Raw genomic sequence first — 21,340 nt, forward strand, 5'->3', positions numbered from 1 at the left:
GGGTGTCGCAATGGGTTCCTCAAAAACGTCTTATACCTCATGGTAGAGGCCGCATGGATGCCTATTCAGATGTCCGTTCACGACTTTCACCATATCACTGGCACTTACAACGAATGGTAACCTGCGGGTGATTTGCACAGAGCAATTTGACTTAGCTAAACCTTGATGTGGTTCCTGATTGTTCTAGATAGAAATCATATAGTGAACAGATTAACGAACAACAGAACTAGTGAATGCCTCAAGGCCACCCAGTAAGATTGTCAAGATGGAGGAGTAGCCCACCTGCCTAGGTCCCAGGTAAGTTGAGTAGCACAAGGATCACCAACTGAAGTAAAGGTACTGATCAGAACAGACTCCGGTCCCCGGCATGCGTTCGCTCCGCCAGCCGATCAAAAAGCGAAATCAGCGCTGAAAAACCCTGCCACCCTGGCGAACCCTTGCCAACTGATTGTCTCGATATAGGACAACAACACGAGGCAGGGTCAATTTAATTAGATGCGAGTCAAGCATCATCTGTTATCAGTGCGATTTCCTTCCCTCCCAGCTTCCCTCATCTTCAGAACCATAGTGCAAGATGAACGGAACAGGAGGATTCGCTGTGCCCCAGCAGCAACCCCAGCCATATTCCCCCCCGTCTGGCGGCCAGATCGCGCCTGGATCCATCACTTACACGACATCCACTAGTGCAGATGGTCAGGTTACATATCATCCATTCAGGTATGATCGCATCCATCTTGCAAACTAGCTTCATCGTGACCCATCCATCTTGCAGAGCAGTGCCTGCAAGGCAAGTAGTTGCGACGTTGACGAGATCGCACCGCCTGATCAAATTATGATGTGCAGTTATCAGACAGCCCAAGGCGTTGTGCATGGTATCCAATGGGTCCCTGCCGAAGCCACACAGATCCTTCCAGCAGGCGCTCAACCTGCCAATGCTGTGAGTCCTCACATTGCACGAGTTTTGCCCATGACTACTGAGTGTGCGGATCAGGAATTTGCTGCATCCTGGAATCGCAGCGGTTTGAGCAGGGAAGACGAGAGGGATCTCGAAAAATGGTACGGTCTGGTCAATGTAATGCTGTTCTACGGTACTCTGCATCTATATCAGGCATCGCTCAGAAGAGAAGCGCAGAAAAAAGGAAGAGAAGGCATCCTTGAAGAATATCTCGAAACAGTTTGAAAGGGACGAAATGGAGATCCGCATGGCGCGCGAGAGGGATACTCATGCGATAGGACGCAAAAGGAGTTTCTACGGAGAAGCACCTCCCCCTGTGTACCCGCCGGGTACCGCTGCATACGGCGCCTACAGCAGTGCAGACCTTGACCGCAGATTCGGAGATCTTGACATAGACCGCAAGGATTCCACCTTCGGTACGAGGCCCAGAAAGCATTCTCACAGCTCGGCCTACGCTCCACCTGGCGCAGGGGCGTATTCGTCCCCTCCCGCGACGTACACCAGCCCAACAGGTTACCCTACAACTGGAGGCGCCGGCCCTTACAACCGCGCAGCTTCCCCTTATAGACCTGTGGGTAATTTCTCAACTTCACCAAACGTGAGGCCACAAGAATTCCCCTCCACGTACCCCGGTGGACCCGATCCCATCGCTCGGGCAGCATCACCGTATGCTGCCCGGGCGCCCTCCCCTTATGCCGCCCGAGCACCCTCTCCTAATCCTTATGGTGCTAGAGCGTCCCTCTCCTAATCCTTATGGTGCCAGAGCACCATCTCCTTATGGTGCCAGAGCAACCTCTCCAATGCCGCAGGTGCCGCGTGCTGCTTCTCCAATGCCGCCGGTGCAACGTGCTGCTTCTCCATATGCACGCCCTCTGTCCCGTGCACCGTCCCCATACCATGGTCAACAGGCGACATCCACCTATCCTCCTCCTCAGCGCGCTCCTTCGCCATTTGTCCCCCCTCCGCAGATTCATTCACAAGTATATCCCCGTGGGCATGTCCTCGAGGGTCAGCCTATGGCGGCCCCTCGGTCGCGAGCACCCTCTCCAATGCCCGGTGGACCTATCGGGTCAGGATTCCCTTCATCACCCCGTATGCCCAACACAGGATTCTCTTCATCTCCACGTATGCCCAGCACAGGATTCTCTTCATCTCCTCGTATGCCCAACACAGGATTCCCTTCCTCCCCCCGTATGCCTGGCGCTTCCTACGGGCGGAGAATCATTGCAACTCGCTGCTCCGGAAGCGTTCTCCCGTCCTCCCAATGCCGCCCAGCCTTACACTCCGTTCAGCGTGATGAGGATTCAAGACATGGACAAATTTTACGACCAGATTCCTCGCATGCCACTGGTGCTCGACACCCATGATGTATACCACCAGGATTGGATCAGATTCATGAATGTTCGTGGTTTCAAACGTATGTTTAGCGTATCGCTCACTTTCGACTTCAGGATCTTGCTCTTGGGTGGGCCGGCAAGTTGCCCATTTCTGAGTTCTCCAGGGGTGGCAATCCGCCTAAGCGGAGCTCACTTGTTGCAGATTTGATCAATCTATGGAACGATTCCTTCTTCCGTGCACGTCGCGTCGAGGTGGTCCTCTACAAGGGCCGCGAGCGACGCTCTGGCCCGCACGCTGGGAGTGTGGACAACCACCTTCCAATGCCTGACTTCGACTCTGATTCAGACTTGTCGGATTCCTCTTCTCTCTCTTCGGAGTCTGAAGATGACAGGTACTACGGTCGCGGCGTTGATCTCGCTGATTCTAAGAGAAGGCGCCGAGAGAAGAAAGAGGAAAAGAAGTGGCGCAAGAAGGAAAAGAAGCTGAGGAAAAAGGTCAAGGAACGTGAGAGGCAGTACGCGGTGTACTTGACCTACGTCGCGCCTCGCGACATGCCCGCTCCAGGAGGGCATAATTACTATGGTTGAGAGAACGACGAATCTGGTAATGTCAAATTGGTTTGATACTTATGCCCGTCATTGTCATTGTACTACTACGATTGATTACGAATTGATTTGTTTCCCGAGGGCCATGAAACTCATTGTATGAGGTCTATTTGGTCATGCGGCCGCTCCCAACACCGCGTCTCACCTGTAGTTGATCTAATTAGACGATAGTGAGGCCTGCTGACAGGTCTGCAACGTATCTAGCTGCAAGTACGTACGCAAATGAACAATTGTTCGGATATCAACGGGCCTTGAGAAGGTGAATGAACGTAGAGGGACGTGCTTGAGAGTGTCCGCACCTATCGGGTGCAACCGAGGGGTACCCACGCAGCCACGCTGCGCTCATCACTGTACACATTGCCGAAACCTTCGTGCGCGCTGTGGGTAACAGCGAGCTCAGCTACTGTAGAGTGATCCTCGCAAGTATGCATAATGTCAAAAAAAACCTTCGGCAGCATCACCTGTCAGCGCAGCGCGTCTCAAGACAAATATCGTTGGATGGATCTGTGAGCTGTCCGTGTCTCATCACGAACTAATACCTACTACCATCTGCCTTCGTTTCCACACCCCACTCAAGAGGTTTCTACCGTCAGACGAAAACTCCCTTCCTCAATCATTCCCCACTCACCGAGGACTAAAAAGCCACGGACAGATGCAGCCAGCATCCCAGAAATGACTGGCGGCAAGCTCGTACATATACTCTGTGCAATCTGCTATCGACCATGTCAACTGGGCGCTTTCGGAATTCCTATACTACCCTGTTTCGCCCTCTTATTAAGTGAGTTCTCTGTGCAGTCGAGGATCCACCTGGGCTCTGGAAACTGAATTCCACTGATGCCAGAATCGACTGTGCGGAAGATGATGCGCACGTCACTGCGCAAATTTGATTGTCGGATTACATGTTATTATCCGCTCCGAAAACCAGGACTCCCGCCTCGGAATTTTTCTGCAGTGTGGCAGTTATGCAATGACAGGAACGTCGCGTCCCGAACGAGAGCGCATCCAACCTAATTTCTGGTACGAGGGGCAGGTAGATAAACTTAGCTCTCGGAACCTCCCGTGAAGCTCTTCCGACCTGAAAGCACCTGATTGTCCTGAGGCTGTCCCTCAGTGCCCCTAGAACATCCACCGTGGGGCCTGAGCGCTCTCGGACAAAAGTTACGATGCCCTGGTACTAATATTATGATTTGGACCAAATCGCACGCCATATTCACAGCACTGCGGAAGTTGAACGCACCTTCCGTATCGTACTACCAGGTCACTGGAGGTGAAGTTTCAAGTATGACGCAGATATTGAGGAACTGACATTTTCAGTTGATGAATGAAGGTTGTATAGGGCATTGTACCATCTTATACCATCGGGAGAAAACACCTTTCTCAATTTTACCATTCGCCCGAGGGTAAGATATCCATTTGGCCACAATCGAGATGCTGAAGTCTCACCGGATGATGTGTAGCTGGTCGAGTTGAGCGCAGTGACTTTTTGCGACACCATTTCCTTTGACAAAGCCTCGTTTCCATCGGAAGAACATCTCACGACGTTCACACAGGTGAGTGATGTGGTATGCTGCATCCTGTTGTCGCATACATTCATTGTATGATTTTCTAGCAGTGATCCGCCATGGATGATAAATATCCACAGCGCCTAGAGGAGTTCGAGCAATATGTGATGAACCACATCCCGATCCGCCTCATAAGGGTATCGGACATGGAGTTTGTAGGGCGTGATGATATGAGGAAGCACTTGAAGCCCTCTGTCCCTAAAAGGGATAATGGGGGCTATAGACCCTCCGTCCATGTCAAATATGCCATTCTATCTCACCGATGGCTGGCTTCGGGAGAACCAACCTACGAAGAGATGAAGGCGGGAAAAGCAGCAGGTCCGGGATACGAGAAGCTGACGAAATTCTGTGAACAGGTCAGGCAGCACAAACTGGAATTTGCATGGTCAGATACCTGTTGCATCGACAAGAGCAGCAGTACCGAGCTGGACGAGTCGATTCGCTCCATGTTTCGTTGGTATCGCAATTCGCGAATTTGCATTGTCCATCTAGCACAAAGCGAGACCATCGAGGATATATTACTCGATGAATGGACGAGGAGGGGCTGGACATTGCAAGAACTCCTTGCACCCTTGTATATCAAATTCTTCAACAAGCACTGGACGCCCATGACAAATGATCCAAATGACAAAGGCGAGGAAGAAAACACTAAAATACTGCGGAATCTGGAGAAGGCCACTCACATTCCTCGTCGCGAGATATACTGGAAGTTCAATCCAGGTCCGTTCAAGGTGGATGAGCGGATGGTGTGGGCAGCTGAACGCAGGACAACGAGGATCGAAGATGTGGCATATTCTCTGATGGGCATTTTCGGCGTCAGCCTGCAGATCGCATATGGAGAAGGAGGAGACCGCGCATTCTGCAGGCTCATTGATGCCATCATGCAGGCTGGTGACGCTTCTGTCCTCAACTGGAAGGGCGAGGCTGCAAGACATCACACCTCAGATGCTATTCCTCGATCGCCAAAGAGCTTCATGGACCGTCGAGACTTGAAGTTGGCTAATGGGCGACTGGAGATGACTATGACGGGCCTCGGCTTGCGAGTGCCTCTAGTTATACTCCCTCTCAATCTCCCCTTGGGAATGGTTAAGGGCACAGGGAATGCCCGCATCACATTCAACTGCCTGTTGTATCCAACCATCAAGGTTGATATCACTGTGGACAACTCGTCGGTCCACGGCCAGTATCAGTATGCACTCGGGATCATCAACTATTCACTGGTTAGGGATAGATCACGCGAGGTGCTAGGGATCCAGGGCAAGTCTGTCGGCTTCCCCCTCAAATGCCGACGAGAACCTGAGAGAGATCAGTCCGTCTCATCAACCACTAAACCCAGAGCAACTGGGTTTGAGACTGTCTCTGACCTGGATCAGATATTCGGACAGTGGAGGAAGATACGTCAAGAGGGCTTGATCGAGGTTAATTTTCCAACCACACCGAATGATCCAATGTTTTACATTAGTCGTAAGTACCTAGAGATTGTCTACTTGTAGCAACCTTGGCTCTATTACGATAATGGTACCTGTAGTAGTATTTTTCCTGATTCCCCCGGGCCATAAATATTGATAGTTATTGAAGATGACCACTGCACTGATGTGTCAGCAACTCGAAGTTACGGGAGGAAGCCTCGGTCAGTATTTACTGTTAATTAACACATACATACACCGCAAGGCGATATGCGTTCATTCTGTCACTAGTGTTCTCACTGCCTCTCCGAGTCCATGTGTACTAATCACCGGTGAGTGCGAGGATTGGTAGACGCTGGGGCGTTTGAGGGTGTCGGAATTGCCTGGTACCAAACCACAACACATCTACTAAAGTACTACTGGTAGCCAGATCGAGCTATGACCGAGTCACGGTGGGCCATGCTCAGACAAATTTTACCTGATGACTACTAGCTCTGACCCATCTGCATGTGCCAACTGATAATATGATCTCGACCAGCCGAGTCGAGCTTGAACATGTTGGCATAGAACGATGGTCGTCGCTGCCAACACATAGTAAACGATCATGCAAGGGTAATATTCTGCTCAATGTTCATTTTGTCGCTATCACTGATCCGAGTGTCACTGGCAGACGCTGGGGCGTCTGCGGGGGGAGGAATTGCCTAACAGCCGGCTATGGCTATGTCGTTTTACAGCAGTTTACAGAGCTTCCAATATTCTCCCCTGATGACTTATGCAAGATTTTCCGCTCAAGTGCTATAATTATGACTCTGAGAGGCAACCTCCTCTAGGATGCAGACTATGTGCCAACTGACAATATGATCTCGACCAGCCTCGAGCTTGAAAATATTGGTATAAAACGATGGTCGTCGCTGCCAATGCATAGTAAACGATCATGCAAGGGTAATATTCCGCCCAATGTTCATTTCGTCGCTATCGCTGACTCAGCGTGTCACTGGCAGACGCTGGGGCGTTTGGGGGGGGAAGGAATTGCTTGGCAGCCGACTATGGCTATGTTGTTTTACAGCAGTTTACAGAGCTTTCCTGAGGACCTATGCAATATTTGCCGCCCAAGTGCTATAACTATGACTCTGAGAGGCAATCACATCTTATCAGTGCGATCACCTTCCCTCTGGCTAGCTTCCATTGTCAACAAATTGCTCAATGAACAGAGTAGGAGGATTCACAGTCCCCGAACCGCGTTCGCCTCTACAAATGTCTCATTTTTGGGCTTCAAATAGCCAGATTGCGCCTGGATCTATCACTTACACGACGTCCATTAATGCAGACGGTCAGGTTACAAGTCACCCTTTCAGGTATGAGGTATGAACGTACCTGACAGATCTTGTACACTAACTACATCTTGACCTTTCGAACTTGCAGAGCGGTGCCTGTAAGGCAAGTGGTTTCCGAGTCGATGTTGACGAGATCCCATTGTTTGATCCGATTATAATGTGCAGCTATCAGACACCTCAAGGAGTTGTGCATGGTTTCCAATGGGTCCCTGTCGACGCCATACAGATCCTCACAGGCCCTCAGCTCCCCAATGTAACGAGTCCTCAGTTAGCCGGAGTGTATCCCCATGACCGTGCGGATCAGGGATTTGCTGCAGGATCCAGGGGTCCCGTTTTTTTCGGTAGGGAAGACGAGGTGGTACTTGAGAAGTGGTATGACCGCGCGCCTTATAGGCCTGCGGGTGCTTTCTCGATTCCACCAATTGTAAAGCCCCACGAAATCCTTCCTTCCACTTACCCTAATGGACCCGATCCTATCGCAAAGGCAGCATATATGTATGTCCCTCAAGCGCCCTCTCCAATGCCGCCGCTATGGCATCCTCGTTCTCCATACACACGCCCTCCTTCCCGTGCGCGATCTCCAGGCCATTATCAACGATTGAGATCGCCCTATCCTCCACAACGCACTCCATTTGTCCCCCCTTCGCAACTTCATCCAATGCCCGGGGCACCTGCCAGGCCAGTGTTCCATTCATCCTCCCGTATACCTGGTGCTGCCACTGGTGAAGAATCATCGCAACTCTCTGTTCCGGAGGCATTCTCCCGTATGCCAGATGCCGCCCAACCTTACACTCCGTTTAGCGTGACGAGGATTCAAGGCATGGACACATTTTACCGTCGGATTCCCAGTATGCCACGGGTCCTCGACACCCATGATGTACGCCACCAGGATTGGAGCAGATTCATGAATGTACGTCGTTACAGACATTATTTCAGTAGCGTATCAGCTCATTCTCCGGTTCAGGATCTTGCTCTTGCGTGGACGGGAAAGATGCCTCTTCCTGAGTTTGCTAGGGGACTCCCGCCTGCGGAGCTGGCTGCAGTTCAAATCAATCTGTGGAACAAATCCTTCTTTCGTGCCCGTCTCGTCGAGGTGGTCCTTTACTTGGGCCGCGAGCGACGCTCAGGTCCGCTTGCAGGATCTGTGGACGATCAACTTCCATTGCCTGAATCAGAAAGGACTGAGGGACGCGAGCGGAAGTACTCGTTGTACTTGACCTGTGTCGCGCGTGCTGGCTCTTATGTAGCAGGGCACAACCCTTTTGGCAGCACATACTACTATTCGTGATGGATCGTCAATCTTCATTATCGTATGTAATTTTTTTATTTAAAAAAATTCTCGTTTATTGTCACGAAGGAAAACCTTTTGTAGACATTACATACATCCTGAGTATAGTTATCGTCCTTTGCTTTGCTCTCATTATACTACTGCTATGTTTGACTGCGAATGTATTATTACCCGCACTTCGACCATAGACCCAGCCGAGTTGGTCAGTAGTAGTCCCATAGCGAACAAATATTAGAAGGTACACCCATATTCAGATCGATGTAGCGAGTCCATATGTTTAGTATAGTTGAGAAGAAACCAGCAAAATATATATCAACGGTCTAAAATACAAAATATCTGCGAAGAAAAAATATTAACGCAAAGGCAGTATGCATGAGTTACTCTAGAATCCTCGGCCCCGGCCCCTTGAAGGGTTCTGGTAACCTCCTCCATTGTAGCCGCCTCCATAACCGCCACGATTTTGTCCACCATTCTGATTTCCATAACCCATGTAACCGCCGTGGCTGTCTTGTCCTCCTGAACCACCATAGCCGCCTCGGCTTGCTTGGCCACCCTCTTGTCCTCCTGAGCCACCATAGCCGCCTCGGCTTGCCTGGCCACCGTACCCACCATAGCCCCCGTAACCACCATTTGCCTGTCCGCCATACCCTCCTCCGCTGCCGCCACCGTACCCGCCGGAATGGCCTCCACGGCCATATGCTGGTTGCTGAGTGGTGTGACTATATGACGTAGAACCTCCATACCCAGGACCACCACCGCGAGGAGGGCCACCACGGGGAGGACCACCACGAGGAGGGCCACCGCGGTTTGGTGGCATTCCGCGCGAGGGAGGGGCTCCTCCTCGAGGGGGTGGACCACCGCGCGATTGGGCAGAATAATTGTTACCATAGTTTTGAATTGGTGGCCTTCCATTGGAGCCATACCCTCCGAATCCTTGCTGGGGCTGAGCGTACGGCGTCCGAGTCTGCGTGGTGGAGTACGAAGAGACGTATGATGTTGCAGTGTAGGATTGGTTATGACTGCTGCCATACCCATGCCCGTTACTGTAAGAGCCGTTCTGATAGCCACCCCGACCGCGGCCACCACGATCCATGCCGCCCCCTCGTCCACCCCCCCGGCCCCTGCGAGCAAGGTCCTCGCCAGTAAGCTGTCGTGTGGGCTTTGTAACCCCTGGAAGGAACATTGATCGATGGGGCGCGAGCTGCTTTGGGAAAAAGTACAAAGCGGAGAGGGAACGATCATTCTTGATATCTTGCAGGTTCATGGAAGTCAACGGAGAGTAATACGTTGAGCCAGGTAAACAATCAGGGTTCGGTAAAACGCTGCCGCTGATGCCCTTGGACAGGCTGGTAGGCATGATTTGGGGCTGAGTAGTTGTAGTCAGTAACAAGATCGATCTCTAGCCGAGTTGACGACGTACCTCTTTCTCCTTGCGCTTACCATACAATCCCTCAAAGAATGGGTACATCGAATGCTCATCGGAAACAAACATGACGTCGTGACCCCAACTGTTCCTCCGGACTTCATCCTCGGTTAGCTTAGGGTAGTGCAGGGCCATCGCGTCTAATAGCCGTTTCTCGTCTATGAAAGGCAGAAGAGCAACGCCTTGCCACAGCATCTTCTTCCCATTCATGTCGATCTGGAAGGTAGTTGGGTAGAAATCATGAATCGGCGATTCTTCATTCATCATGAGCTCATGGAAGGCTTCGGGTATATGCTTGCGACTGGCGATGGTGGTGAGCTACGTAGTCAAATTATCGCTCAACACGAACGTACCTGGCAGTGGGGAAAACACCCATAAGTTGCTCGTAAGGCTTGAACGGCTGTCCGAGATTGAATTCAAGTTCCATGTTTTCCAAACCTTCGAAGTCCGACGCGAAAGGTGCGAAATGATATGGATAATACCATTGCCATGAAGGGGTCTAACTACCGAGTCAGCAAAGAAAAGGCGAATTGCCGGAACGGAGCTCACCCCCTGATAGTAGTAATGCAAAACCCACGCAATACCTTCTACATAGTGTTTTGTTAGCCTTAGCACAGGAGTCAGCCAGGTTTGTGCAGATCGATAACAAAAGCGCCCACTTTCTACGGAAATCATCGTCGTTTTCTGATATGCCAAACTTTTGCTGATAATATCGCTTCTTATACCCGGGTTCATATAATCTGAGTAAATGTCATGCCCAGCCTTGGATATTTCACAGCATTTCATACCTCACGTTATCGGCCTGCTCAACTGAGCCATCTGCTTTGACTACCAGGGCGTAAGACGCATCTTCGTTATCTTCAGATGACTCCTCATCAAGTCCAGCCACTTCATCGGCATCTTCTCCCTCGATTTCTTCGAGCTTCCGCTTGGTGCCAGTGACAGGCGGTACCGACTCATCAACTAGAAGAGCAACAGGATTACTGGACTCGATATCCATATCACCAGCCCCATCATCAACGAATTCAAGTGCTGACGGTGCATTCCCAAGACCTGGAATGTCCCCATCATCCATATCAGCGTCTGCTTTGGGTGGAGGGTTCGAAACAACCGGCTCAGGTTTAAGAGCAGAAGCACTCTGTTTCACAGGAATGAGTCCAGATAGCTCAGCCTTGAGCATCTCTGCAGCACTCATGTTGGCCATCCGTATAGCAGCTCGATTGGCAACAACATCACGATTAGAACCAGCAAGTGCTTGCGCCGCAACTGGAGCGACTTCAAGAGACTGAGCATTACGCGGCGCTCCGAGACCAATGGAGTCGGCCTTGGCAGCAAAATTATCTGCACGTTGGGGAAGAGATGATAGAGATGTAGTGGACGCAGTCAGACCAAGTTTCGCAGACGGGGTGGCGATCTGAATATCGTTCTCCCTAGACCCAGACTTTTCAATTCTACGCCGCTTCGCCTCCTGATCTTGGCGTTGCTCAGCTGAGATATGGTAAGTCTCTAAGGTTTTCACAGATCACATTATGGATACTCACTCTCTTGTCGCTTACGGAAGATCTCATCTTCTCGTCGCGCCAGCCCCTCTAATATGATCTGCGCACGACTAAGCACAAGTTGACCATGGTTCGTCAGATATCCACCCATTCTGGGCAGCTCCATCTTCCAGATCCTCAAGAGAGTATCAATCGCTCCTTCGCGAATCTCAAGTGACGGCAAATGCGGCAAGAAATCGTTGCCGACAAAGAATATGAGCAACACCCAGTCATCAATAGCCTGTTCCAAATCGAAAGGGAAGGGCGTATTGTTCACATTCAACTCGGATTCCAGATACTCGCGCAGAATGGCGACATCGAGGAAAATGAACGGTTTTTTATCCGGTGGAGGGGGCTTTTTAATCTCTGATTTCAATGTTGTACATTGAGCGGCATAGTGACCTTCTTGTCCACATATTCGGCACCCGGTACCTTTGTCCTGCGCAAACACATCTTCCCGAAGTACTCGGAAATATGGTTCATGGGTGGCGAGGGCGAGCATAATGAGATCAGCATCCTAAGCATGCAGTTAATAACGGAGAGTACGACGAACATGGACAATCAACCCACCAAACCGTATATTACGTGTCGAGTATTGGGATCATGACCAGGGTTGGTACGTTGTCTACGGATGAAGTCCATAATCTTATGCTCTCCTTCTCCAGGCACACTTGCATCTGAGATGATGACTTGGAGCTATAAAGAAAAAAATCAGAAGTATTCCTAAGAGATGCTCGGAACGCACATCTTTCCACCCTGGATCAGTGTTCATCTTCTCCACGACCCAGTACCGTAATGACGCTGTTAAAAGGTCCATGAACGGCGTACCGGGTGTAATAGCGTTAGAATCCCAAGACTCCTTGTTTTTCTCATCGTCGGTAATAACCTTACCCATAGCTGCGATGATGAAATTGGTCGGAAACTCAAGTTTGCTCTGAGAACAACGTACCTTCCCACTCGGCAACGGCAAGTTTACGAGCTTCCGCTTTATCTTTTGCCTCCTGAGAAGTCCTGAACCGTCTACTACGTTGTTGATTCATTTTGGCACGAGGTGCAACACCGTCTAATGCACTCCGCGTAAGGTCGTGATATAAGCCAACACAAAGTTAAAAGCGCACCAATAGCCATGAAAAGAAGCTTGCGCGGGCGGACCATGTTGACCACTCTGTTGGTGTACTTGAAGACTTCAAGCATCATCTCCTCCTCCGTTTCCGGAGCTGGCTGCGGAGGACGAGTCAGCGAGTGATCACAGTTTGTAAAGGAATATATCATACTTTGCCTTCGGGATGAGTACAAGGGTGAACCTGTGCGCGTACGGGTGGTTAGCTACAGACAACGCAGTCATCTCCATCACTCACGATACCGTTCATGTCCAGGTATAAGCTGTCGAATTCTGTGCCATTTGGGTTAGGTTGCGTGATGTCAACGGGAAGTTTGATAGGATCTCCAGTTGCGTCAAGAACTTCCTCCTCATCCACTTCAGCGACAGATGTTACTGGTAGCTGTTAGCGAAGCAAAGACAAGTGAATGGCATAAGTTGCTCACCGATTTTCGGGTACTTCTTGCTCAACCAACGGAATAGAGCGGGAACACCCTACAAACAAGGTCAGTGAAAGCGCCCGCAAGTTAATCATTTGAGAACATACCATTGTATGGTAATTTCTATATAAATGAAGACTAGTGAGAGACCACGAGCAAGGACTGGCACCGGCGTCGAGTGTCACAAAGCAAAATGTTATCCGTGAGAAGCTGATGTAATTTAATTTCGCACGTTCCCCGGACTATGACTCGAATCAATTAAACGATCAATGCAAAGTCGACTGCTATGTATCCTGCTCTTAACACTTGCATTTCAACGAATATCCTGCTAATACATCTAGTAAGATGAGCACAACAGCAACGGTCACGATGACCGCACCACCTTCTACATCGACGATCAAGCTCGCTCCTGCTCAATCTCATGGCGAAGCTTCATCATCTCAACCCCCGAAGTCACAAAAGCAAATGACCAAAGCGGAGCGACGCGAGCAACAAGAGCGTCAGAGAGCTGCAAAGGCTGCTGCAAAAGCATCTGGTCCGCAACCCGGCGGATCTAATCAAAATCCCGTTCAGGTGAAGAAGGGCGCACCACCTGCTGCAAGTACGAGTGCTTCAGTTAAGAAGGGTGCGAAGGGTGCCGATGGAAAACCAACCAAGGAGACAAAAGAAACCACAGCCGATGACTCTGCTCGTGGTTTGCGGATATTCTCCCATTTTGGCCTTCCCAAACCTCCTGGCCCTACCAAGGGAGATATACACCCGGCGATTATTCGCCTCGGATTGCAATTTTCAGAGTTCAAGATCGCAGGGGCAAATGCGCGCTGTATCGCGACCCTCACTGCGTTTAAAACTGTACATCGCGATCATACTGGTTTACCGAACATCACTGACTTTGATCAAGGTAATACAAGACTATGTCACTCCCCCTAACAACACGCTCTCAAGACATCTCTTGACGCACCTTTCACCGCAAATTACTCATCTTGTTTCTGCTCGCCCGATGTCTGTCACTATGGGTAATGCTATCCGGCAGCTCAAATTAGATATCAGTGGCTCGGATATCGACCTTCCGGAGCAGGATGTTGGTGTCAATTCCTTCGTTACCGTCGTACACTTATTCGCCGACTCTACAGGCGAAAAACTTCCTTTGTCAAACGATAGATGATTATATCAACGAACGAATTATCATAGCAGATCAAGTCATCCAAGAGACTGCAGGGACCAAGATTAAAGATGGAGACGTCATTCTCACATATGCTCGGTAACTAGTCTCACCCTTTCCCCGTTATCATCAGCTGATAGTTTATCCGCGCAGATCTTCCGTTGTGGAGAAAGTTCTGGTTGGCGCGTGGGAAGACAGAAAACAATTCTCGGTTGTCGTCGTTGACTCCCGGCCGATGCTAGAGGGTAAGAGGCCCTATTATTGTAATCACACGTCGTATCTCACGCAGCCCATAAAATAGGCAAGAAGCTTCTCTCCGTACTTTCTGCCATGGGCATTCCATGCACTTATCTCCTTATACCATCCATTGGTTCTGTCATCACAGAGGTCTCGACAGTCTTAGTGGGCGCTCACTCGATACATGCAAACGGTGCCGTATTTTCCCGTGCAGGCACGGCCCTCGTAGCGATGATGGCGAAACAGCACAGCGTTCCTGTCGTTGTTTGCTGCGAGACATACAAGTACTCGGAAACAATTCAGCTAGATAGTTTTACCAAGAACGAGCTCGGTATGTTCACTCGTTATCTTTAATCTCCTTTCACATCGTCTGATATCATGACTATGCAGCACCATCTGGCGATATATTTTCCTCCTTTCCCCTTACTCGGTCAAAAGATACGCTCACCCTCAGCAAAAAACTCAATTTGGAGATTCTGAATCCGCTCTACGACCTGACACCTCCTTCGAGTATCACCGCGGTCGTAACAGAAGTTGGCGTTATTCCGCCAAGCTCTATCAGCTCGATTCCACTCGCGCTTGGTCGCACTACACTGTAACATACCGCACATAGCATTGTTGTCTGTTCACAAGTAGGAAGTTACAATCATACGAATTAATTGTATAGATATCATGGTGCATTGGTCTATTTATGCGCTTTGCTGTGGTGTTGTAGTTTAACTGGCCGGCGCCGGTCATGTCAAATAATACTTGTTATGCTTTTTCCTCATTCCTGTTTGCCTTAAGTGTAGGCTCCAACGCCAGCACTGAACTCATTCTGATCATGGGGTTTCCCAAATTTCAGAATCTAGTCGTTTAGTTCCAGGGAACTGGCCTCGGCGTTTGGAGTTAATAGACAAAGAGAAGGCGTATCAGCCGAGGTAATTGGGAGACAAATAGCAAGGCTAGATCATCACTGGTCTCACCCATGACACCACACTCTTGTCACCGAATGCAGTTGATTACCAGCTGGCCTCTCGAACCGCAGTTAAACTCTGTCAAGGGGGTGAAAAGTAATCCATATATTGCATAGAGAGCATATCGATGCAGGGTAAATCTTGAGAGGAGTGGGTAAACACAAACCATCGTCAACCGCAATCAAGATTCCGTTTTCTGTCTAGCGTCCTGACTCTCGATCAGCCTCTTCTCTATCCACTCGAACGCCCTGTCCGTTGCCGTCTCTACGGGGTGATCAAATATATACGGCAAGAAAGGAACGATGGCGAGTCCACTGATAGTTGGACCCCAGGTCTTCAATCTCTTGTTCTGCACGTTCGTGAAAGCTTTCTTTGCTTGGTTAACGGCAGTATGAATAGTGAACGCGGGAAGAGCCCTGTACGTGATTGTCAATATCCAATAAAATGATAGAATGCGTTCACGAAGAAACGAATGATGTAATAGGAATGTCAGGAACGTGCACGACGCACGTACTTACATTGAGGCTACGGATTGGAAAACCGCACGTTTGACGGCCACCATTCCAACCCTTGTTGGCTCGGAGAAATGGGCGGCTTCTATAGGGGTTGGACCACGTCTGTGAGTTTTGTATGCTTCGTAACTCACATCGCTGGATGGCAAGATGTGAGTGGAGCCAGCACAGAGGTTGATGAAGCTAGACTCACCCTGCGAGATATACCCATGAAATACCATAGCATGCAGTAACTATGGCAGGAGGTACTACTGGGCGAAATGCCTCGCCGACATCACTGGTCTATGATCAGTCTTCACCACGAACCAAAGTAAAGGAAGCGAATAAACGTACATATGCAATGTAACGACTGCTAGCACGCAAGGCAGTTCTGAGACGAGAAGCATATGCCATGTATCTGAGCTCAGAGTCAGTACTGTTTACATTCCTGTCAGCTAGAGAAGATATTTCATCTTGAGCTTTCTCTGTCACTGTGCGCGACATGACTGAGAAGGTTGAATTACATAATTGTGGGGGGTTGAATTTAATTGTTGTCTCATCACCGACACTCGCCGACTCAGACAATGTCCTCAACAGCCGTCGTAGCGCTGGACTCTCCCATGAACACCATCGACGTTCTTCGTAATTCACTGTCTCCAGATGATTCACCAGCAAAGATCAGCGCATACTATTCACTTGTCTTCCCAAACATCACTTTCTATCTACAGACCCTGACAGTAACTATTGGGCGCCGCTGTATACCCAATGCTTCCACGTCTGCTGCAGACAACAGTCCAGTTGATGTCGATTTGGGACCCCTAAAGAGTGTATCCAGGCTCCATGCAAAGATCGAGTACGAGGAGGACGAGGAACGCTTTGTTCTCGTCGTCGTAGGCAGAAACGGCGCTTGGGTCGACGGTGTCTGGTCGGGCAGCGGTAGCAGGGTTCCTTTGGGAGAAAGGTGAGTCTTTCGTTCCTCATGAACCGGAGCTCTTCTAACCAAGAATCAGGTCTCAGATTCAGATAGCTTCCAGGACATTTCACTTCGTACTCCCTCCCCCTCTAGCACCGGAGGACTCGCCATCCCCGAGTTCAAATTCATCAGTGCACCGCGCCCGTTCACCATCTGTCGATATTACCTCTATATCCCCACCCTCTTCTTTACCCTCGAATTCTCCGCCCCCCATCTCTGTGCCGCATGTTCCCCCACCAAAGTCACCGGACCCACAGCTCCCAAATTCCAACAGCATATCCAGGGCGAAGAATGCGCCCAAGAAGCGCAAGAAATCAGACCTTGTTCCCATACCAAAACCGGAAGTCATGCCCCCAAAGCCTCAATTTACATACGCTCAGCTGTGCTATCGAGCTATTAAGGCAATGGGCGGTAAGGCTACGCTGCAGGATATATGTTCGTGGATGATGGAGAATTATGACTGGTACCGATATAATGAGGGTGCGGGTTGGGAAGTGAGTTACCTTATCTCTGATATAACACATGTTAGTATAACGGCTCACCTGCGTTTCAGAACTCTGTTAGACATAATTTATCATCAGGGCGTGCATTCAAGAAGATGGAGAGAAGTTCCGGAGAACGGGGCAAGGGGTTTTATTGGTCCGTGGACGAACAGTATGAGCACACGTTTGAGGAGCAAGAAGCCAGATCACAAGCTGCTTCGTCGAGTGCAGGTGGTAAAGATGGAAAGGGCAGGAAGAAGGAGAAGGCAGTGCCTCTCGAACCTGCGCTCAAGCGTAGTGTCAAGGGCGATATCAAAGGCGGCACTCTTCCACCCCCATTAACATCAACACCGCTACAGTTCAAGTCATCTAATTCCTCTATGCCGCAGACGAACCCGTTGACAACAGTCCCCCTTGCGACTCCTTTCACAACCACACCCATCATCAAGACAGAACCTTCGGCGGCACTCGATTTCACTTCAACAGGGCATCCAGCACCACCAGCCGCATCTCCACACACTGCTCCTGCACTAGCAGCACCTTCTTCATCAGAATCTTCCACATGCGCAACATCCAACGCAGCATCGGCACCCTTCTCAGCATTACCTGCATCTGTTTGCCTACCCATCATAGTTGGACCCGTTCCTCCCTCGCATCCTTCATCCTCGAACCCTGAGCAGGCACAACCCATCATTCTTCATAACAATACCCTGATACTCTCTCCCACGATCTTTTCACATTTGTCTCCAGAGCAGCTCCGAGAGCTCGAGGCGCTTGGCGCCCAAAAGGCACTAGAGATTTTACAAGGTCATATCGTGCGATATCTCAAGGAGAAGATGACTCGCGGACGCGGGCGGGCCAAGCGTGGAAGAGGCGGTCGCGGAGGTACACCTCGCGATAACAAAGCCCCTCCCCCAGGTGGTCCATTTACCACTGCGCCGCTTCCACCGCGGACGGTCCAACCAGTGACGGTGCCGGGTTTCGGGAGTGCCCAGACTCAAGCACCACCTGCCCATCCACCGAGCGCTGAGGGCGTTTCCATCAGTATCGCGGAGAAACCTCCCGTGCCTGTGCCAATAATCGCACCCATGCCTCTCCCTCGCAGCGAGTCTCCTATCATCGTAGTGGACGACATTGACTCGGCTGATGAGGGCCCCGCGATGAAGAAGCGGCGGATAGACGTTGTTTGTTAGCATTGACACCTCATCGACCATTCTTTGATCACTTCCTATTGCATACGCGACTTGACGTCTTCGTCTCTACGCCCTTTCATGACTTACTTTTATTAGCCCACTAGTTCATGCGATAATTTGACTCAGCAGTAACATACGATACACATGGAAGCATGCTTATGATTCACAGGACTATAGATTTGTACATGACTCGTTGGGCGCATAGATTTGTGAGAGGCTAACTAATGACGGGTTTGCGATAGGAGTAATCAGAACGAATATTTTTAAATGGGGGCATCATGAAAGGTCGTGAATCATATAACTTGAAATAAAGATTCAGGGTATATATACGTACTAGAGCAGAGAACGTCAACGTTCCAAAGCACAAAAGCATGATCAACGGGAAAACAACCACAGCAAACACAACGAGACAGCGAGACAACACGCCAAAAGTGGTAAGTACTCCTGTGGATAGGAGCGCTGGCACCTGCGAATTTTTTGATGCTACAGGAACACGTTCCACGTCATCCACAGCATCCCACGACTCGCCATGAGTTACTTCACTCATCTCGACCTCACCTCCTCCCTTCACCGTCTGCGTGGGTATCTCAAGTTGTGGAACCTTTGCGCAAAGTTGTCAAGGATGAGTGTTGCAAGCTTGTGGGCTTCAGTGCCGTTCGCTAGATGGGCATCCACGACAATGCTGAGAAACTGTTCGAGATGAGAATCCTCGATTTCCGCACGAGTAGCCCAATTCTTGTCCTCGTCGATCTCTTTCAATAACTCCAGAATCTCACGTCCGGACATAGGAATCTGTTCCGAAAGGTACGCAAATTAGCGTTCATAACCTACGATAAGAAAGGAGAAACACGAACGATTTCTTCGTCAAACAGGGCTTCCAAATACGCGGTATGTATCCCTTTCAACCTATCCGCCCAGCGACGCACTTTCCTCGAGACCACACTCGCGTGGTTTTTTGCCCGCTGGTGATCGGCGGTTTCGACATCGGCCGTCTCTTGCATGTCCTCCACCCGCACCCTGCTGCTCGTCGCCACCGCACCTCCACCTGACTTCTTGGGAGCGCGCACCGGCAATTCAACCGAAACCGACACCTTCCCCGACTTCTTCGGCGGGTTGTCACGACGAGCGACGGAAGACTCCACACGAGTGTTGTACGCATCTGCGATGGATTTCGGACCGTCCGAGTTGCGAACGACGACTCCGTCAAAGACTTCGATGCTGCTGGATGAATGTCTGTTTGAAGAAGACGCTGAGCGTGGCGGAACGTGATCGGTATCACTTGTCGCCGAACCTGAGTTGAAACGAGGCAAGTTCGTGGCCGAAGTGGCAGCCTGGGCGCTGTGCTTCAGCTTCTGGCGCTTTTGAGGAACATCCTCGGACGTGTCGCTGGATTCCGAAGCAACTCGGCGCTTGGCGGTGTTGATAACGGTGATTGGTGGCGATGGGGTCTGAATCTGAATGCCACAATGATCAGTGCCATCCTAAACTGGTATGCGAGATCAATTACTTACATTCCTCTGTTTTCTCTTTTGATTGTTTGGCTTTTGTTGCATATTTTCCTCCTCACTGTCAATGAGATCCTCTACTAAGACAGTGGTGGCTAGCCTGAGTGGGGGAGTGGCAACTGCACCATTCATACTTATAGATGTAGTGCCACTCAATGGCTCTTTGTGAACTGCCTCCTGTGGTTCTGCCACTGTGAAGTTTAGAATATGATATCACTGTGGACATGCTAAATGTCAACTCACTTGTGGTAGCAGCTCTGTCATCAATGATATCAGAGTGAACAGTATTAGTGGGAGGTTGCCTCCCCAGGAATCGCCTAGCAATGTGGCGCAAATTTGGGTTGATGATGGGAAAACTGTGATGAACCACTCGAGCTGCAATGGTTGGTTGAGAGTGTAATGTGTCAGAGGGTGGGCCAGGAGGTGATGGTATGTGAGCATGAAGTATGCTACTACCCACACTAGAGGTCACTTGCATCAAATTGAGACCTGCCATATCACCTACAATGGTCACAGCATCATGTGGTGAAGAACATTGAGGGATGCCAGCAGCAGCTAGTAGAGGATTGGCTCCATGTGATTCCCTTGCAGGAACAACTGTGGTCTGTGCTAATGGGGTTGACCATGACACATGAAGTCCAGCATGTGGTTGGACACATGTCTGAGAAATGATAGAAGACAATGCTTTGACAGTAGTTGAAGAATGCACAGCACTACTATCGCAGGGAGGGCTGCTTGAAGGATGTGCCATCACTAGAGAGTGACTTGGGACAAAGAAAGGTGGTGGTACTTGATTGAGGGTTGAAACAAGGAGTGAAATAATAGAATGGTATCACCTGCCCCCATTTATAGTCCTATTGTCTGAGTTTGAACTTTATTTGTAATATTACACTTATTACTAATCCACATGACTGAAGTTCTCACTGTTCCAGAACATTCTTATTGTCCCACACCAAGTGGTGTCTTGACTCAGCATCTATAGAATATTTATCAAGCAACTAGTGGAAGGTGAAATCATTGAGACTTCTTATTCCACAAGTGCAGGTTCAGCACTTCTTAATTTGCTTCTGGCACTTACTGAACAATGTGCTTAACCTGTAGTTTGACTTAATCAGTCATAAGTTAAGTTGTCTCAATTGCACACAACTGCATCATTTTAATGATGTCATAATGCCTACTCCTATCATTAATCATAGTGGTGGTGAGTGCCCATCCCCAACTCATTTATTTTGACTTGATCATTTTGACATAGATGATTGAGATAATATAACATAAATATGTCTAATATCACAATTGATGAGGACAGCAACAACAATGGAACAGACAACTAGCTCAACTTGAGGCTGACACTGT

At 49.8% G+C, this 21,340-nt stretch overlaps 8 protein-coding genes across 8 annotated transcripts; 5 read left to right on the top strand and 3 right to left on the bottom strand.

The window, feature by feature from the left end:
• Positions 1–574: 574 nt before the first annotated feature.
• On the top strand, positions 575–2,880 carry EDB91DRAFT_1234153 (uncharacterized protein; the record flags this gene model as incomplete). The annotated part of the gene is made up of 7 exons (XM_041321177.1): positions 575–717; positions 844–937; positions 992–1,056; positions 1,109–1,690; positions 1,719–2,146; positions 2,175–2,356; positions 2,407–2,880. The coding sequence occupies 7 exons, from the start codon at positions 575–577 to the stop codon at positions 2,878–2,880; spliced, it is 1,968 nt and encodes a 655-aa protein (XP_041183082.1).
• Positions 2,881–4,196: 1,316 nt separating this feature from the next.
• EDB91DRAFT_415431 (heterokaryon incompatibility protein-domain-containing protein) lies at positions 4,197–5,960 on the top strand. The gene is made up of 3 exons (XM_041327194.1): positions 4,197–4,298; positions 4,356–4,448; positions 4,508–5,960. Exon 3 carries the CDS (start codon positions 4,520–4,522, stop codon positions 5,951–5,953), a length of 1,434 nt encoding a protein of 477 aa, XP_041183083.1. The 5' UTR covers positions 4,197–4,298; positions 4,356–4,448; positions 4,508–4,519; the 3' UTR covers positions 5,954–5,960.
• A 1,063-nt stretch (positions 5,961–7,023) lies between these two features.
• Positions 7,024–8,762, top strand: EDB91DRAFT_1099687 (uncharacterized protein). The gene is made up of 2 exons (XM_041317140.1): positions 7,024–8,110; positions 8,165–8,762. Exons 1-2 carry the CDS (start codon positions 7,358–7,360, stop codon positions 8,486–8,488), a joined length of 1,077 nt encoding a protein of 358 aa, XP_041183084.1. The 5' UTR covers positions 7,024–7,357; the 3' UTR covers positions 8,489–8,762.
• Positions 8,763–9,560: 798 nt separating this feature from the next.
• Positions 9,561–13,043, bottom strand: EDB91DRAFT_1003906 (exoribonuclease 2; the record flags this gene model as incomplete). Its single annotated transcript, XM_041312277.1, has 14 exons — positions 9,561–9,854; positions 9,909–10,212; positions 10,265–10,410; positions 10,461–10,518; positions 10,571–10,651; positions 10,700–11,399; positions 11,453–11,966; positions 12,020–12,145; positions 12,195–12,346; positions 12,399–12,512; positions 12,568–12,670; positions 12,724–12,753; positions 12,808–12,926; positions 12,971–13,043. Coding segments are annotated over 14 exons (2,814 nt in total), but the record flags the coding sequence as incomplete, so codon positions are not given.
• Positions 13,044–13,269: 226 nt separating this feature from the next.
• EDB91DRAFT_1099692 (eukaryotic translation initiation factor 2B delta subunit) lies at positions 13,270–15,155 on the top strand. The gene is made up of 6 exons (XM_041317141.1): positions 13,270–13,840; positions 13,890–14,069; positions 14,122–14,249; positions 14,304–14,395; positions 14,452–14,718; positions 14,778–15,155. Exons 1-6 carry the CDS (start codon positions 13,334–13,336, stop codon positions 14,984–14,986), a joined length of 1,383 nt encoding a protein of 460 aa, XP_041183086.1. The 5' UTR covers positions 13,270–13,333; the 3' UTR covers positions 14,987–15,155.
• A 256-nt stretch (positions 15,156–15,411) lies between these two features.
• EDB91DRAFT_1099696 (mitochondrial 18 KDa protein-domain-containing protein) lies at positions 15,412–16,341 on the bottom strand (the record flags this gene model as incomplete). Its single annotated transcript, XM_041317142.1, has 4 exons — positions 15,412–15,759; positions 15,862–15,993; positions 16,049–16,137; positions 16,189–16,341. The coding sequence occupies 4 exons, from the start codon at positions 16,336–16,338 to the stop codon at positions 15,525–15,527; spliced, it is 606 nt and encodes a 201-aa protein (XP_041183087.1). The 3' UTR covers positions 15,412–15,524.
• A 35-nt stretch (positions 16,342–16,376) lies between these two features.
• On the top strand, positions 16,377–18,668 carry EDB91DRAFT_415810 (uncharacterized protein). Its single transcript, XM_041327195.1, has 3 exons — positions 16,377–16,795; positions 16,845–17,301; positions 17,361–18,668. The coding sequence occupies exons 1-3, from the start codon at positions 16,419–16,421 to the stop codon at positions 18,480–18,482; spliced, it is 1,956 nt and encodes a 651-aa protein (XP_041183088.1). The 5' UTR covers positions 16,377–16,418; the 3' UTR covers positions 18,483–18,668.
• Positions 18,669–19,032: 364 nt separating this feature from the next.
• EDB91DRAFT_1286345 (uncharacterized protein) lies at positions 19,033–20,738 on the bottom strand (the record flags this gene model as incomplete). The annotated part of the gene is made up of 4 exons (XM_041324801.1): positions 19,033–19,274; positions 19,337–19,936; positions 19,994–20,178; positions 20,231–20,738. 4 exons carry the CDS (start codon positions 20,736–20,738, stop codon positions 19,050–19,052), a joined length of 1,518 nt encoding a protein of 505 aa, XP_041183089.1. The 3' UTR covers positions 19,033–19,049.
• Positions 20,739–21,340: the final 602 nt, after the last annotated feature.

The sequence above is a fragment of the Suillus paluster genome (assembly GCF_016628075.1).
Source record: "Suillus paluster strain FC165 chromosome Unknown EDB91scaffold_3, whole genome shotgun sequence".
NCBI classification, from domain to species: Eukaryota; Fungi; Basidiomycota; class Agaricomycetes; order Boletales; family Suillaceae; genus Suillus; species Suillus paluster.